The 17,449-nt window shown below is 50.0% G+C and overlaps 2 protein-coding genes across 2 annotated transcripts in view; one reads left to right on the top strand and one right to left on the bottom strand.

The window, feature by feature from the left end:
* Window positions 1-17,449, top strand: part of SPTBN4 (spectrin beta, non-erythrocytic 4) — a 100,564-nt gene that overhangs the window by 10,869 nt on the left and 72,246 nt on the right. Inside the window, exons 4-10 of the mRNA XM_081868614.1 lie at window positions 507-680; window positions 1,211-1,302; window positions 9,899-9,979; window positions 10,097-10,212; window positions 12,025-12,137; window positions 14,102-14,289; window positions 16,946-17,063. Of these exons, the coding sequence (XP_081724740.1) occupies window positions 507-680; window positions 1,211-1,302; window positions 9,899-9,979; window positions 10,097-10,212; window positions 12,025-12,137; window positions 14,102-14,289; window positions 16,946-17,063 (882 nt within the window). The remainder of the gene's footprint in view (window positions 1-506; window positions 681-1,210; window positions 1,303-9,898; window positions 9,980-10,096; window positions 10,213-12,024; window positions 12,138-14,101; window positions 14,290-16,945; window positions 17,064-17,449) is intronic.
* Window positions 1-17,449, bottom strand: part of LOC309345941 (uncharacterized protein) — a 62,586-nt gene that overhangs the window by 38,945 nt on the left and 6,192 nt on the right. The window lies entirely within an intron of this gene.

Below are 17,449 nucleotides of genomic sequence, written 5' to 3'. Positions count from 1 at the left end.
GGCTCCGTCTGGAGCAGGAGTTTGCTTCAAAAGAGGAAAATGTGGGGCCAGACCTGTGGATTTCTGAGTTGCGCTGATGCACGCACTCTGCACACAGTCTGGGGCGTTTCCTTCTTCGCTCCGACGCCACTGGCTCCAGGGTTTCTGAGGTTTTGCTCTGTGGGGGCAGGAGAAGGGCCTGACCATTCTGCACATGGTCAGAGGCGTTTCCCTCTTCGTTCTGAGTTTCTTTCATTCAGAGCAGGCTCTGGGGTTTTGCTCTGTGGGGGGAGGAGAAGGACGTGATGTGGGATACATTCTGTGTTGCAAAAGAGAGCACATTCTGCACATGGTCAGAGACATACCCTCCTTTGCTCTAACACTGCCGGCTCCAGAGTTTCTGGTGCTCAGAGCAGATTCTGATTTTGAGTTCTGTGAGGGGAGGAGAAGGGCCTGAGGTGGGGTGGGTGTGGCTTTCGGGGGGAAAGAGAGTCTCGCCCCCACCCGTCCGCTTTTGCCCCCATCAGCCCAAGCCCACCCGCGGCCGAATGCGGATCCACTCCCTGGAGAATGTGGACAAGGCCCTGCAGTTCCTGAAGGAGCAGCGTGTCCATCTGGAGAACGTGGGCTCCCACGACATCGTGGACGGAAACCACCGCCTGACGCTCGGCCTCATCTGGACCATCATCCTGCGCTTCCAGGTGGGGCCCAGGGGGGTGAAGTGAGGAGGTGGGGGTCAGCATGGCTCAGGCTTCCTGTCAACCAAAATACATAAGAACAACAACAAGAACAAGAACCCCGAACTGCCCTGTGCTCTTTGACTGAAGGGCGGCATACAGATTTGGTAGATAATATAACAATAGCACGTCCCCAGATTTATTTATTTTAGTTCATATAATTTATACGCCGTTGGTTGCCAAAATGAATGAATGAAAGAAAGAAACCTCAAAGCAACGAGAACAGGATTCGAACTATGAGCCACGGAAGGGATGAGAGGTGATGGTCTGGTGGTTGTGATACGAGAGAGAGGAGACGGGGTTCTGCAAGGGGGAGAAATGAGAAACACGGCAGGAAACGGGAGGTGAAGTTTTGGAGTGCATATGTGAAATTTTTGAAATTTAATAAAATAGGGAGGAAGGAAGCTGAATGTGGTTTGCAAAGAGATAAAACAAGAAACTCCAATGGCAACATGTTGCAAAAACTTAAAATGCTAAAACATTGAAATTTGCAGATCCAGGTGATCAAAATAGAAACAGAGGACAACCGGGAGACTCGCTCTGCCAAAGACGCCTTGCTCCTCTGGTGCCAGATGAAGACGGCCGGGTGAGCAGCCAGGGGGAGGGCCGCACCCCCGCTCTCTTTATTTTATTGAGTTTATTTGCAACACACACACACACACACACACACACTTGTCAAACTAAACATGAAAATAATAGCACAAAATCAAAAGAAAAACAAACAGCAACAAAACACAAAACAAAAAAATACAAATAAGACATGATAACGCATGAAAACTTATACAAAACAAATAATTAATAATATATACACACCCACACACACCATATTTCAGTTCTTCTTTTCTTCTAATTGACTTCCTTCATCCTCAGCACGGTTCTTTTTTCATTTTTGGTAAACTCTCCCCTTTTTAGTTCATTATTACCCATTTTTCTTTCTGTTTTTAACTTAAGTACCATAAATTATTCTGCAGAAGTTAATTTAAACAAGTCCAAGTATTAATTTGAGGGCACTGCTATTTAAGATATTCTCTGTATTTTACCCATTCTTTTTGGAATTTTTGCTTGGTTTGACCCTAATTGCCTCTGTCAATCTAGCCAATTCAATATACAGTGGTGCCCCGCAAGACGAATGCCTCGCAAGACGAAAAACTCGCTAGACGAAAGGGTTTTCCGTTTTTCGAGGTGCTTCGCAAGACGAATTTCCCTATGGGCTTGCTTCGCAAGACGAAAACGTCTTGCGGGTTTGCTTCCTTTTTTGTAAAACCGTTAATACCCGGGGAATCCACGCTCCGCAAGACGAAAAAATCGCAAGACGAAGCAACTCGCGGAACGAATTAATTTCATCTTGCGAGGCACCACTGTAATCAAATAGTTTGTCTTGCCATTCTTTTTTTTTGTGTCAGAATTATTTCTCCCCCCCCCCATTTTTGGTAATTAGTGTCCATTCTCTTTCTCTTCCTTAGCTCAGGCTTGTGGGGAGGAATATATATGCATTTATTGGCCTGGATATTCTCCCTTTCCTCAGGGAGCCCAAGGGAGTCCATACTTAAGGGGAGTCCTCTTACCATTATATATCACGCCATTAAAATCACATATTATACTTATTTGCTTTCATATCGTCCTTTATCTTTAGCATTCCTTTTTTTTTTTGGTTGTGTTTACTCAAACCCTGCTAATGAGTCTCATTTTTTACAATACTTCTGCAAATATAATATAAATGTATTCCAGTGTTTTTTAAAATCTTTGTTGCCTTTATCTCTTAATCTTGCCGTAAATTTCGCCATTTCTGCATATTCCATCATTTTAAGTTGTCCGACCCTCTTGCCACGGTGGCCACACAAACTCTCTTTCACCCTCTTTCCTGCCTCGTGCTTTTTTGTCAACCCTCTGCAGGCTGCAGAGAGGTGGTTTCCCCCTCCGCAATTCAGCAATATGCAGATTTTGTTAATAAAATAAATTGGAAACCTGCAGAGGCAGCTTTTGGGTGAAATGTGGCCTTTAAGAGAAAAATCCAGAAAGCATCGAAAGCATAGGGAAGAGGAGCAGCACGAAGTAAATCGGAGCTCAAAGCACATTAAAAAAAGACTTTTGAGGCTTCTGCTCACATCCCTCCCCCCCCCTTCATCCTTCAAGGAGCTCTGGGCAACAGGGGAGATTCTTTAGGGAAATTTTTAACGTTTGATGCTGTATTGTGTTTTTAATATTCGGTTGGGAGCTGCCCAGAGTGGCTGGGGAAGAAATATATTATTATTATTATTATTATTATTATTATTATTATTATTATTAGTTATTGTCCACAACACCCCTGTGAGGTAGCCTAGGCTGAACAACAGCTCCTGGCTCACCACCACCCAGTGGCTGAGTGGGGGAGTGGAAGCTGGTTTTGTGGCTCATGCCTTTATTTATCAGCTCCCCCCCGGATATGTTTCATGTGGGGCATAGATTTTTTTAAAAAAAATAGGCATAGCCGGGGGTTGGACTGAATGGTGCCTCGGGGTCCCATTTTGTGATCCTCCTTGTGCCCCCAGCTAGAAGGGGTATTTCATTCGCCTTCCTCCTCTGTCAGGGAACTGCCATCGGAAAGGCAGGTGGTGGAGGGGCTCTCGGAAGCTAGGAGAGACTCAGCAGCAGAGGAAGGTACCAGCAGGGGGGGAGAGGGAGATCAGAGGGAAAGTGAGTCGAAGGGATGGCTCAGGGAGTCTTCCAGCGAGAACAGTGGAGAAGTCTCAGGACTTCCTATAGGTACACCCACTCCTCGCCGGAAACTGTCGCGCAGAGAATCCAGAAGACGCGTTTCCGTTAAGGAGCTTTTATGCTGGAGTAGATTCCGTAAACGCCCACTGTCGGATTCTGCCAGCGATTAAGGGAGTCATGTTTAAGGGCTCCGCTAAGGACAGAGTTTGAGAACCATGCCCAAACTCTGAGGGACTAAGCTTTTACGCACAAGCAGCTCATCATCCCATCACAGCAATCCGACAGTCCCTGAAAGCCGCTTGTGCAAGGAGAGGCATCATGAGTAACCCAAACGGAGCCGGAGACGCAGGAGGAGCTGGAGCGGGTCCAAGCCTGGAAGAAAGGTACAGGGTGTTGGAACTCCAGCTAGCGCTGCAAACGGCGAGGCTCGAAGAGAGGCGGGCTCAGGATGCAGACAAGGGAAAAACCACCCCACTCGCAAGGAAAGTGCCAGGGTTGGTGCAAAAGTTTGGGGGTGATCCCAGAAATTATCAAGCCTTTAGGACAGAGATGCAATACGCCCTCAATCTGCAGTTTGATGACTTTCCCGATGAGGAATCGAGAGTGGCGTTTGTCATTGGGCATCTCGAAGGGGGGGCGAAAGACTGGGTGAGGCCCCTGATGGCAGCAAACAATGACGCTCTAAAAGACTCGAGAAAGTTTTTTCGCGCCATGGACCTGATGTTTTCCAGCGAGATTGAGCAAGGGGTGGTGCGCAGACAGTTGATGGCGTGTAAACAGGGGAACCGATCCGTCCGAGAATACTGGACAGAGTTTACCATGCTCATCCATAAATTGGGGTGGGACCTGTCTGCGGACCCCATTCAAATGCTGTTCGAAGAAGGGCTGTCCTCGGCGGTGAAAGACGAACTTTCCCGCACGCCCAGGGTGGAGTCTATGGACCAGCTGACTAAATCCGCGCTTGCCATTGGAGCGCGCCAGGAGGCGAGAGCCTTGGAAAAGCGGGAAGGGAAAGGGGAACGTTGGAGTGAGTTCCGCATTCCAGAGATGCCAGAGCAGCATCCCCCGCCGGCAGAGCCGATGGAGATTGGAGCAGCGCGCGTGCGCGGAGCTTCAAACACCAACGAAGGGCGGAAGAAGGAGGGAAAGAGCGCCAGGAAATGTTTCCTCTGCCAACAGCCAGGTCACTTTGCCAGAGTCTGCCCTCAAAGGAAGGGATGGCAAGGAATGGCGGGAGCTGTTGGGGGTGAAGAGGAGGGGGTTAAGGAGCAGGTAAAAGCCAACGCCTGGTTGCCAGCATCGGGGCACAGCAGCCAGGCCAAAGATCAGTGAATGTGCCCAAACCTGAACCCCCAAGACCAGCGCTTGTCGTAGAGGTGGTGCTAGAGCTACCAAACGGACATCCGCTAAAGATAAAGGCGCTATTGGACTCAGGCAGCTCCTGCAATTTCATGAGCAAGGAGTTTGCAGCTGAACACCAGATACAGACTATCCCCTTGAGTAACCCTTTGCAGGTGACAACGATTGATGGGAGGGAACTGTTGGGTGGAGAAGTTAACCAACAAACTGGCCCCATGATAATGAAAGTGGGAAGACACACGGCAGTAATAGCGTTCAATGTGGCCACCCTGGGAGGAGCGCCCATCATATTGGGAATGAGCTGGCTAGCGCTGCACGATCCGCTAGTGGGTTGGCACCAGCGGGTAGTTTCCTTTGGGTCAGCACATTGCCTAGCACACTGCAAGGAGGGGGAGGCTCAGGGAGGAGCCCAGGCCACTCTAGCAGGGATGGAAGTAACAGATAAGGGGAAGGTACCACGACAATACGCCGATCTGGGTTACGTCTTCAGCGAAAGAGAAGCAGATAAACTGCCCCCGCATAGACCCTTTGACTGTCAAATTAACCTACTCCCAGGAGCCCAGCTGCCAGTGGGCAAGCTGTACGCCATGTCCGACAGGGAGATGCAGGAGTTAAGGGAGTTCATTGACAAGAACCTCAAACGAGGTTTCATCAGGGAGTCACGAGCGGTGGGGGGTAGTCCAGTGTTCTTCGTGGACAAAAAAGACACGAATAAACCCAGATTGGTCGTGGATTACCGGGCCGTAAATGCAGTGTCAGAACCAGTGACTTTCCCCATGCCCAGAATCGATGACATTTTGACCCGAGTGAGGAAGGGGAAAATTTTCACCAAACTGGACCTGATACGAATGAGAAAGGGAGACGAATGGAAAACTACCATGTTCACCCCCTTGGGGGCCTTTGAGTACCTCGTTATGCCCTTCGGTCTACAGGCAGGCTCAGCCTGTTTTCAATCATTTATGAATCACGTCCTGGGACCTTTACTTTACAAAAACTGTGTAGCATTCTTAGATGACGTATTGGTGTACTCAGAGAATGAGGAGCAGCATGTGCGGGACGTAAGAGAGGTACTGAGCAGACTGCAAGCAAACCAGCTGTGGGTGAAACTGGAGAAGTGTCAGTTTCATACCAGAGAGGTGGAATTCCTGGGGTATCGTTTGTCAGACAAGGGATTAGCCATGGATCCCAGCAAGGTTCAAGCGGTACTGGAATGGAAGACACCTAAAACAAAGAAGGACGTGCAAAGGTTCCTGGAGTTTGGAAACTTCTACCGGAAGTTCATCAAGAACTTCGCCCACTTAACGGCGCCCATCACGGATTGTCTCAGCAGCAAGAAGAAATTTGTCTGGACGGAAGAGGCGCAGCGAGCGTTCGAAAGGTTAAAGAAGGCGTTTGTGTCGGAAGAACAACTTTTGCACGTGGATCTGCGGCAACCGATGAGAGTAGAGACCGACGCATCAGACCGAGCGGTGGGGGCGGTGCTTCTTCAGCCGGGAAAGGATACGTCGGAATGGAGACCGTGTGCCTTCTTCTCGCGGAAATTGAACAAATCCGAGAGGAACTACACCGTGTACGACCGAGAACTACTCGCCATTCATGAAGCGTTCCGGAGATGGCGACACTTGCTGATTGGAGCGCAGCACAAGGTCCAAGTGCGCACCGACCACAAAAACCTAGAATACTGGAGAACCGCCCGAGTACTGAACCAGAGACAAGTGAGATGGGCCCAGGAGTTCTCCAAATTCCATTTTGAAATTTGCTACGTGCCGGGGAAGGAGAATGTCAGAACGGACGCTCTCTCTCGAAAACCAGAGTATTTAGAGGGAGAGGGAGCGCCAGAGGAGAGACATATCATCCCCGAGGACCACTGGGTGTGTGGGGCGGCATTGGTGGGGCCAAGAGAACTGGTAGAGGGAACCGAGAACGATGAATACGCCCAAGAGAAGCTCAGAGGACTCCGGGGAGGTGGAGAGAACACAGGGGGGTTGAGGAAAGGAACGGAACGTTGTATTACAAGGGGGCACTGTACATACCCGAAGGAGAATTGAGGGGCCGGGTACTCAAACAATTGCACGACAGCCCCACAGCGGGGCACTTCAGGCAACACAAAACCATGTGGTTGGTTACCAGGGAGTTTTGGTGGCCCAAGGTGAGGGAAGATGTACGGGAATATGTAAGGGGGTGCGACCGATGCCAGCGAGCAAAAGGGGAGAGGCTGGCACCAGCGGGGCTACTGGAACCCTTACCCACACCAGAAAGGCCATGGGAGGTGGTATCCATAGATTTTATGACTGATCTGCCAAAATCCAAAGGGAAAACAGCTGTCATGGTGGTGGTAGACCTATTAACTAAGATGTGCCATTTTATAGCCTGTTCGCATGCAGTCACAGCGGAAGAAACCGCCAAGTTGTTTGTAAAACATATTTTTAGGTTGCGTGGCACCCCCTTGAGGGTGGTCTCTGACCGAGGGAAACAATTTACTTCCAGGTTCTGGAGGAAGCTTATGAGTTTACTGCATGTAGAGGTCAATTTTTCGACTGCCCGACACCCAGAAACAAATGGGCAGGCGGAAAGGGCAAACGGTATTTTACAACAATACCTGAGGTGTTATGTTAATGACAGAGAAAATGATTGGGTAGATAAGTTGGCCCTGGCAGAATTTGCCTACAACAACGCGGAGAATGTGTCCACAGGGATGAGTCCCTTCCTGGCTAATTATGGGTGTCATCCCAGGGCATTTCCAGGAGAAGGAGGGGAAAGATGGAGTGTCCCGGCAGCGGAACACTTTGTTGAAGAGATGGAAGCGATCCACCGGCAACTCCAACTTAACTTAGAGAGGGCAAAGGAAGAATACAAGAAGCAAGCAGACAGAAGCAGACGGGAAGGTGAAACCATAAGGGTGGGGGACCGGGTGTGGCTATCCACCCAAGGACTGCCGTTCAAGGGAGGGTGTAAGAAATTGAGACCCAAACGGCTGGGACCCTTTGAGGTCATACAACAGGTCAACCCGGTGGCATTCAAACGCAGGTTGCCCAACCACATGAAACTGCACCCAGTATTTCACAGGTCCTTACTGACGCCGTACCGAGAGGGGCGAGAGTGGGGAGAACGTGAGAGGGAGGTTACTCAAACACCAGTCATAGAAGAAAGGGAACGCAACATGCATGTGGCAGAAATCATTGATTCCAGGTGGAAAGGGAATCAGGTGGAGTACTTGGTAGAATGGGAAGGGGAACCGGAGTCAGAAAACACATGGGTACCGGCAGAGGAGGTCAATGACGAGGTTTTAATAGAAACGTTTCATCAACGGTTCCCAAGGAAACCTCAGCCCGTGGCACGGTTCGGGAGGGAACACTTCGGCACCACAGATGAGGAAGAGGAGTTTGAAGGGTTCCCAGAATCAGGGCTGGAAGAGGGAATAGACTCCGATGAGGAGGAGGACTCAGGGAGAAGAGACGGGAGTCAATGGAGAGAAGTGTTTGAATCCTCTGACGATGAGGAGTGTTCTTTCCGGGGTTTTCCATCCTCACCGCCAGTAGAGGAGGGGGTGGGAGGGGGTGAAGGGGGCCCTGGAGGGGAGGTGGATGTCAGGGAACTGCCATCGGAAAGGCAGGTGGTGGAGGGGCTCTCGGAAGCTAGGAGAGACTCAGCAGCGGAGGAAGGTACCAGCAGGGGGAGAGAGGGAGATCAGAGGGAAAGTGAGTCGAAGGGATGGCTCAGGGAGTCTTCCAGCGAGAACAGTGGAAAAGTCTCAGGACCTCCTATAGGTACACCCACTCTTCGCCGGAAACTGTCGCGCAGAGAATCCAGAAGACGCGTTTCCATTAAGGAGCTTTTATGCTGGAGTAGATTCCGTAAACGCCCACTGTCGGATTCTGCCAGCGATTAAGGGAGTCATGTTTAAGGGCTCCGCTAAGGACAGAGTTTGAGAACCATGCCCAAACTCTGAGGGACTAAGCTTTTACGCACAAGCAGCTCATCATCCCATCACATCCTCTGACTGGGGTGCCAGGCTAGGCTGAAGGCCAGGTCTCCCTCTGAAAGATTTGTTTCAAAATAAATGTAAAACACTATCTAAAATGCATATTATTCCTTGACTGGGAGGAAGGAGGAAGAAGTCAAATCCGTAATGGGCCAGGGATGTTGGCTAGAACATCTAAATGGAAAGTTGGGAGACTCTGGAAGGACAACATCAAATTTACAGCATGTTATGACTTAAAAGAAAATTGCATGAAAATGCTTCATGGGTGGCATTTAACGCCTCTCAAGCTAGCCATAATGTTCAGATCTAGGACAAACGTTTTTTGGAAATGCAGGGAGGCTGAAGGGACATGGATCCACATGTGGTGGAACTGTGAAAAGATCAGACCATTTTGGGAAATGATTTATAACGAGCTGAAGAAAATGTGCAAATGCTCCTTCCTTAAGAAACCTGAAGCCTCCTGCTAGGAATTATGGGTAATGAAATCCCCAAAAAGTTCAGGAGAGTCTTATGTATGTTACAGTCACTGCCAGAATTCTAATCACAAAAGGCTGAAAGGGAGAGGATATTCAAAATTAGATTGGCAAAACAAGATAAGAAAGTATGCTGAACTGGCGAGATTATCAGCAAGGTTAAGAGGTGTTACAGATGAAAAATTTATCAGAGAGTCAGATATATATACAGAGTCTATGTAAAAGAACATTGTCAAAAGATCAGTCTGTTGGCAGGTCTTGATTAAGCTTCGATGTGCAATTAGGATAATTTTATAAAATAAAATTGATAGTAAGTTAAATAACATAGAGAAAGTAAAGTCTAAGCACGTATTTAAGGAATTTAATTCGGGAACACGAGGGGAAGATCGGAGGTCTTGTCCAATTTAACCACAAATGGATGTACAAAGCAAGTATTAGTTAAAGAATGAATAATTGTTTATTGTTTATTTTGCTTATAACGTGTATTGTATGTTTCTGTTATAGTAGTTTCAACCAATAAAGCATTTAGAAACGGGGGGCGGGGGGGGGCGAAAGGCTGTTTCCGGTCTCCCTCCCTGTCCAGGTCTGCCAGGTGTCCCTCCGTTTGCCGCTTGCCAGGTATGGGGCGGGAGGGGCAGAACGGCCTTCGCCCGCTGACACTCCTCCCTGCACAGGTACCCTGAGGTCAACATCCAGAACTTCACCACCAGCTGGCGGGACGGCCTGGCCTTCAACGCGCTCATCCACAAGCACAGGTGCGAGGGGCCGCCGGGCGCTGCACCCCCTGCAGCAGAGGGACCCACGGGGATTGTGGCCCCCACCCCACCCCCCCAGTGCCCAGACTGATCTCTTGCGCCCATTCTCTTTGCCAGGCCAGATATCATAGATTTCAAGAAGCTGACCAAGTCCAATGCCGCCTACAACCTCCAGCAGGCTTTCAATACGGCCGAACAGCAGCTGGGACTGGCCAAACTGCTCGACCCGGAAGGTAAGAGATCCCAGAATGATCCCAGAAGCTTCATAGGGAGGGACGGGACGGGGAGCGCAGCGCTGTTCCCGCCCCCTCCATTTTTGCTCGGCTGCCTCCTTCCCTCTTTCGGGGGGTGCGATCCGGCATGGTGGCCCAGTTGTGGGTTGCGCTCTGCCACGCCCAGGCCGGGGGGCGCGATCCAGCGTGGCCGGGAATTTGTCACCCCCCTCTCAGGGATGGCACCTGGGGCAGATTGCACCCACCACACACACCTTGCTGTGCCTCTGGTGGACTGGGGGACAGGTTGTGGCGGATGATGGAGAGAGCCCTGGCTGAGACGGATTCATTACTGGTTTAATTTCGTATACTTTATACACTACTTGAATGTTGAAAACCCCTCGGAGCGGTTTATAAAAAGATAAACCGATAAAATTGCCGCTAAAAAGATTAACAACAATAATTTAATACTTTTGAAATGTTAAAATAACAGACAAAAAACAGATTAAGGCTTTCTAAGCATCTAGAGTGGCTTCAAAAATGTTTTCAGTAGGTGCCGAAAAGAATACAGTGATGTCAAGAGGCAGGGAGTTCCAAAGTGCTGCCACGCTAAAAGATTGATTTCCTACAAATGCAGAAGAACCCAGGAGTCCGGGCTCCGGGACATGAGCTTCCAATAATCTGTTGTTTTCTCTGCGGCCTTACAGATCCTGTCGCCTCTCCTGCGCTTTGCAGCCTAAGCCCATTCTGAGCTGCTTACTGTAATCAGATCTCCCTGATCTAATTTGTTTTAATCTGAAATCCTTCCAATCAGGCCTCTCTTTAACGTTGCGCGTGGCTGCATTTAATTCCTGCCTCTCGCAGCCGCTTTCCTCGCAAGCCTTCCTTTCCAGAGGCCTCCCTGGCAGAGATGTCCCTTTCTGCTTGCTCTGCAAAATGCTGAATCAGTTGTTGCCGCTGCATTATTCACCATGAACTCAATTGGTCCCCTTCCTGGTGGCTCTCAGCTGCATCTCTCCGCATCTCCATTTGCGGCCACCCTTGTGCCTTTGTGCGCTAGCCACATGAGGAACTAGGGATCCCGCTTCCCATCTGACAGCAGACCCCTCCCCCTGCATTTTCCCAGGTTTCTCACCCAGTACACCCCACCCTGTCCTTAATTTTGTGATTTCCCTGGAAGGTTGCCCCCCAACACCACCCCTGGCTTCTCTGCAGTCCTCCATCCCAGCTCCCATTCATGGTGCAGCAGAAGTCCTGCTCCTTTCTTTCCATCCATCACCATATTTTCTTTAACCCCCCCCCCACTCCCCAAAGGAACCCCCTGTGCAGCTGAATCCTCACCAGAGACTGGATCCCAAATTGCCTGGGATCCATTGGCCACTGATCAGCTGCTTTGAAAATAATATTTTCTCCTGCTAGCCTCACCAACCCAAATTATGCCCCTAACGAAAATTAATAATAAAAAAAAATTAGCCCACCACCAACAGTGCAGGAAGTTTTTCCATACATTTAGTCAGAATCTCCTTCCTTGCAACTTGAAGCCATAGGTTCGAGTCCTACCCAGCAGCAGAGCAGGAGAAAACAAGCTTGCTCCCTCTTCCATGTGACAGCCCTTGAGATAGTTGAAGATGGCTCTCCTCTTCTCCAGGCGAACATACCCAACTCCTTCTACTGTTCCTCATCAGGCTTGGTTCCCAGACCCTTCATCATCCTCTTGGTTGCCCTCCTCTGCACACCTTCCGGCTTGCCAATACCCGTCTTAAACTGGGGTGTCCAGAACTGGGCAGGGACCTCCACTTGCTCCTCTTCTGCCCTCTCTCCTTCCCTTGGCAGATGTCAACATGGAGCACCCAGACGAAAAGTCCATCATCACCTACGTTGTCTCCTTCTACCACTACTTCTCCAAGATGAAGGCCCTGGCTGTGGAGGGGAAGCGGATTGGGAAGGTGAGGGGGGAGGGAGGGAGGGAGGGAGGGAGGCAGGCGGGTGGGCGGTGGGTCGGGTGCCACCTTGCCCCAATGGCAGGGAGGGCTGAGGGCTAGACCTGTGGGCTTCCCACATCTGAAACATTCACACTGGACAAGGGGGGGGGGAGCACACAGCTTCCAAAGAAAGGCAAGGGGGGATTTATTTTCATTTTCTTTTTGTATATAGTTTCATTCATTTTCAAAAATAACGTTAATAGAAATTTGCAAAATTAGTACACCAAGATAGAAAACAACTGTTGTTGAAGAAGCACAGGTATTGGTCACGGTCATTTCATGGTAAGTAAAATCACAGCAGTAAAACAGATAACCGTTTATCTCTAACACACACAAAGGGTGAAATCACCTTTTGTTAGAAATTCAAAAGCAGTGACAGTCTATTTTCCATGGAAGACAAAGAGACTAGATGGGACTGAGATATCATATGAAAACAGGATGGGAGTCAAATTAGGTTGAGCCCAGGCCAAATACCCCAGGACCTGGGAACCCACAAGCACATCAGAAGATCCTGGCCACTGGATCAGGCCAGGGGGAGCCCATCTAGTCCAGCATCCTGGTCTCCCAGGGGCCAAATGTCCCTAAGGTCCTCGGAATCTAGATAGACTGCCTCTGGCCTTGGGGGCTCCGTAAGAACATAGGAATCAGGTCGTCTAGTCCAGCTTCCAGTTTTCACTGTGGCCAACCAGATGCCTGTGGGAAACTAGCAAGCAGGATTCAAACACGGAGCTCTCTCCCCTCCCGTGGCGTTCAGCAAATGGGATTCAGAAGCACTGCTGCCTCCGACCCTGTAAGCAGAGAGGACCCAGCGTGGCTACTCTTCTCCAGTAGTAGTCAGTAGTGTTCTCCTCTTTTAAAGACCCCTGAGTTGGGGCCACCACTGCCTCCTGTGGGAGCCCCAGGCGAGGCAAGTCCACTTGCGCTCTGCACCCAACCTCCCCCACCCCCCACCCTGTGTGGGAATGTTCAGGGTGGCAGGAGAGGATATATTGTTTATTAATACCCTCCCTAACTTGTGCTAGCAAATTCCATTACTTAGCAGAGTTTACATTCCCCTATTTACATGCATAGCAGATAGCCGGTCGCAGGCTCGTGTGAGCCTCTCACTATTATACACTTCAGTCTGTCTCAGATTGAATTGCACGTTCCTGGTAAATTCCCTTGAATCCCTCTTAAAAGAATAAAGACGCCACAGTCTTAATTCAATAAAGAAGTTTACTCACAGTTCACAGATGGGTTCCTGAAGGCAGACTTAGTTACAAATATGTACATGTGGATCTACCCCATATGGGGGAATAATCCCAGTACTTCTGCTAGCTGAGCTAGTAGAGCAGTCCTAGCTAAAAGCCGGTACAATGAAGAAGGAAGTCAAAGAGAGAGAGAGGTGTGTGCTGCGTGACTCGTCCTTTTGTTACCTGGGCAGGTGAGGTCACACCCACCTCGAGTCACATGCAAAGGAAGGATGCTCCAGCCAGGAGGGACAGGAAGTTTTCAAGTGGCTGGACCATGGGTAGGCAAACTAAGACCTGGGGGCTGGATCTGGCCCAATCACCTAAATCTGGCCTGTGGATGGTTTGGGAATCAGCGTGGTTTTACATGAGTAGAATACATGCTTTTATTTAAAATGCATCTCTGAATTATTTGTGGGGCCTGCCTGGTGTTTTTACATGAGTCGAATGTGTGCTTTTATTGAAAATGCTTCTCTGAGTTTTTTGTGGGGCATAGGAATTTGTTCATCCCCCCCCAAAAAATAGGCCGGCCCCCGACAAGGTCTGAGGGACAGTGGACCGGCCCCCTGCTGAAAGAGTTTGCTGACCCTGGGCTGGGCCACCATCCCCCTGCATGTCCATTTCAGGAAAACAAGGATTGTTGTACGGTATTTGATGCTCCCGGTGGATCACATCCCACAGCCTGGTCCTTTTCTGCAGGTGCTGGACCAGGTGCTGGAGATTGAGAAGATTATCGAGCGCTACGAGTCTCTGGCCAGCGAGCTCCTGGAGTGGATTGAGCTCACCATCACCATCATCAGCAACCAGAAGTTTGCCAACTCCCTGGTGGGCGTCCAGCAGCAGCTGCAGGCCTTCACCGCCTTCTGCACCCTGGAGAAGCCGGTCAAGTGAGTGGGGGGCATGGGGGGGGAGCAGAGGGCAAGGAGGCTCCCGGGGCCGGAGGGGGGTCTTCACTTGGGCAAAGGGGGCAGCAGGGCAGGGACTGGTGTGCGGGGACCGGGCTTGCCAACTCAAGCCACTTATCACCAAACTTAAAACTATGGAGAGACCTGGTTTGAACAAAGACATTGGATTCTTATCTCATTATACATGACAAAGCCATTTTTCACCTTCTCACCCCTTGCTTTTTCCTGTTAGACCTATTGCAGTCGTTAAGAGTCGTCAACAGGCTCATCGCAGCTATCTGCCAATCACCCATTCCCACCACCCTTCTGAGTAATACCCCTCCCCACCTTCTCACTATATAGAAAGGTCCGGTGACTTCTGTTTCAGTGTATCTGAAGAAGTGTGCATGCACACGAAAGCTCATACCTAGAACTAACTCAGTTGGTCTTTAAGGTGCTACTGGAAGGAATTTTTTTATTTTGTTTCAAGCCACAGGTGTTTTCTGGCCGCCACTCCCTTGATTCCATAAAATAAATAAAACCTTCTGGGGGAAAAGTATTTCCGAGGTTTGGGGATGCATACCCCTAAACATTTTGTGAATTTAATGGGAGAAGAAATTCACTGTATTTGGAACAACTACACGTGGAAAAAAATTACCGATGGAAATTGCATGCCCAGGCAACCTTGTCCAAACAAGAGTGTTTTCTGTGGGCCCTGGAAGCAAAGCAAAGGCAGCTCCTCAAGTCAAGGGGCCGGGAGTTCAAGGGGGGGGGGGAGAGAAAAAAAGACAATACCCGAATATCAGCCGCTCCCTTAAAATTCCGCAGGCACTCACACCCGTAAATGGCAAATGTAGAAGAAAATCCCCCAGGTACTAGGGAGGACTCGCAAATGGGTTTAACACCTGTTCATAGCACCATAAATGCAAATAAAAAATCAATACTGCACTGTAAAATACGGGGAAAGCGATGAAGGACATTAGAAATAATTGGACAACAGTCTCAAGCTCGCAGATCGGCAATAAAACATTGTTTTGTTCCGTTTTACTGTATGTCTGTTTCAGCAGCGATATCGTAAAAGCCAATTTTTGTAAGGTTGCTGTCAGGGGCTCAGGAGCTGAGGCACAGGGAAGATGGGAGATGGAGAGCGAGGGGGAGGAATCCGAAGGGAGCGTAGGAGGGGACAGTGGTCCGAGGGATTCCATGAGCCTCTCCAGCGAATCGGAAGATTCACAGAAGGGAGCGCCAGTGGCCAGGGGCAGGGGGGTCCCAAGGGGAACGCCCCAGGAGCAAGGGGCAGCAGGGACTCCCAGAGCAGTCGTTGGAAATCAGGACCAGCTTCCCCACCAGAGCAGAGTGGGGGGGAAGAGTCCCAGGCATCGGGGCCAGTGCTTTCCCCACCAGGGAGAGGAGACGAGGCAGAGCCTACCACGCCTCCCTCGGAGAGTCGGACAACGGAAGAGAGGTCAGATCCGGCCAGTGTCACGGAAGAGGGAAGCAGTGATAGAAGTAGTGTAACGGTTAGGAGAAAGGTCACTGGGTTGGCGCGAGAAGCAAGTTCAAATGTACAGGAGCGCGGGACAGCAGAGAGTGAGGATTGGGAACCGGGTCCTAAAGCACGCCGGAGGCAGGGGGAGGAGCTAAGCGACTCAGCGTCGGAAGAGTCCGGGAAGGGCAATGCCCCAGAGGGCAGGAGGACCCAGAGGAGAAGAGAGCAGCGCAGAAGGTGGAGCAGGGCTAGGATCTTAAACTGGTGCGGAAGGGGAGGTGATTCAGACGGGACTTCGCCGATCTAGAGTCTAGACGTAGGGCTGCACGCTCTGGCTTTGAAATGGAAATTAAACTTCAATAAAGACTTTTGTACATAACATCAGCCTGGCGTTGGTCCTCTGTGAGCTGGGACCTAGAGGCAGCTCTGACAGTTGCGAATTTAAGCCACACTTTAACTTTTCACAGTTGGGATTTGGGGGGAAATTGTGGCTTATATTCTGGCCAATATGGTAGGCAGGTCAGGCGGTCCTTCTTGTAAACTGGTCCCGAGCTGTTGAGGCTTTTATATACTAAAAGGAATGCCTCATTTGCAAAATACTGTGCAGTGACTTAGTTTTGTGCCTCTGGGAAGCATAAAATAATAATAATAATATTTATTTATTTATTTATTCATTCATTCATTCCCCGCCCATCTGGCTGGGTTTCCCCAACCACTGTGCGCTGCTTCCAGCAAAATATTAAAATACAATAATTCATCAGATATTAAAAGCTTCCCTAAACAGGGCTGCCTTCAGATGTCTTCTAAAAGTCAGATCGCATCCTTAGCAAGCAGGACAGAGCAGGTGCCCTCTAGGGCCTCTTTTGGCCTTCAGCCCCCCACGCTTCATCTCCCTTTCTTGCATTTCTGTTCCACCTTTGTTCTCCTCCTCCCCTCTTCATCCCCACAACAACAGCCCTGCCAGGTAGGCCAGGTGGAGAGGCAGCAGCTGGCTGGCTCCCAGTGAACTTTGGGGTTGAGGGGGGATTTGGACCCTGGTCTCTCGAGGGTCCTGGGAGGCTGATGCTCAAGCCGCCCCTGGCCCTGGGAGCCGTGTCCCTGTCAAGGGGCAGCTGATGTGGTCCCTGCTCTCTGGGGCCGGAGGCTGATCCCTCTGTCCTTTGCCTGCAGGTTTCAGGAGAAGGGGAACTTGGAGGTCCTCCTCTTCTCCATCCAGAGCAAGCTCCGGGCCAATAACCGGAAGCTCTACGTCCCCAAGGAAGGCAAGGGCATCTCCGACATCAACAAGGTGGGTCCCAGGAGGGTCTCTGAGGGGCAGTAAAGCAAACAGCCTAATTTGTCAGCGCCTAAATGATACCGAGCGCCAGAACAGCTTGGCCACAATCAGGAAATTCTGCCCTTGGTATGACTATTTTCCACCTCCCCATTTCGGCTCTCTGGCATCGTATCTGTACAACCGAGCAATTCCAAAATATAGACGCGCTTTTACTCTTGCAAGATTGAATGCCTTGCCCTTGGCTGGACTTCAGGGATGATTCCAACCGATTCCACACGAAAAACGCTTATGTCCCTGTCCAAATGGGTGGCACGTGCCCTTCTGGCCTGCCCTCTTGATAAAGACTTGAGGAATGAGGTCATCATCCCTCTTTTATTGTCCACTCTGGGTCGCCCAGC

This window comes from Podarcis erhardii (assembly GCF_964252035.2).
Source record: "Podarcis erhardii genome assembly, chromosome: 7".
NCBI classification, from domain to species: Eukaryota; Metazoa; Chordata; class Lepidosauria; order Squamata; family Lacertidae; genus Podarcis; species Podarcis erhardii.
This window is presented reverse-complemented; position numbering and strand designations above follow the sequence as displayed.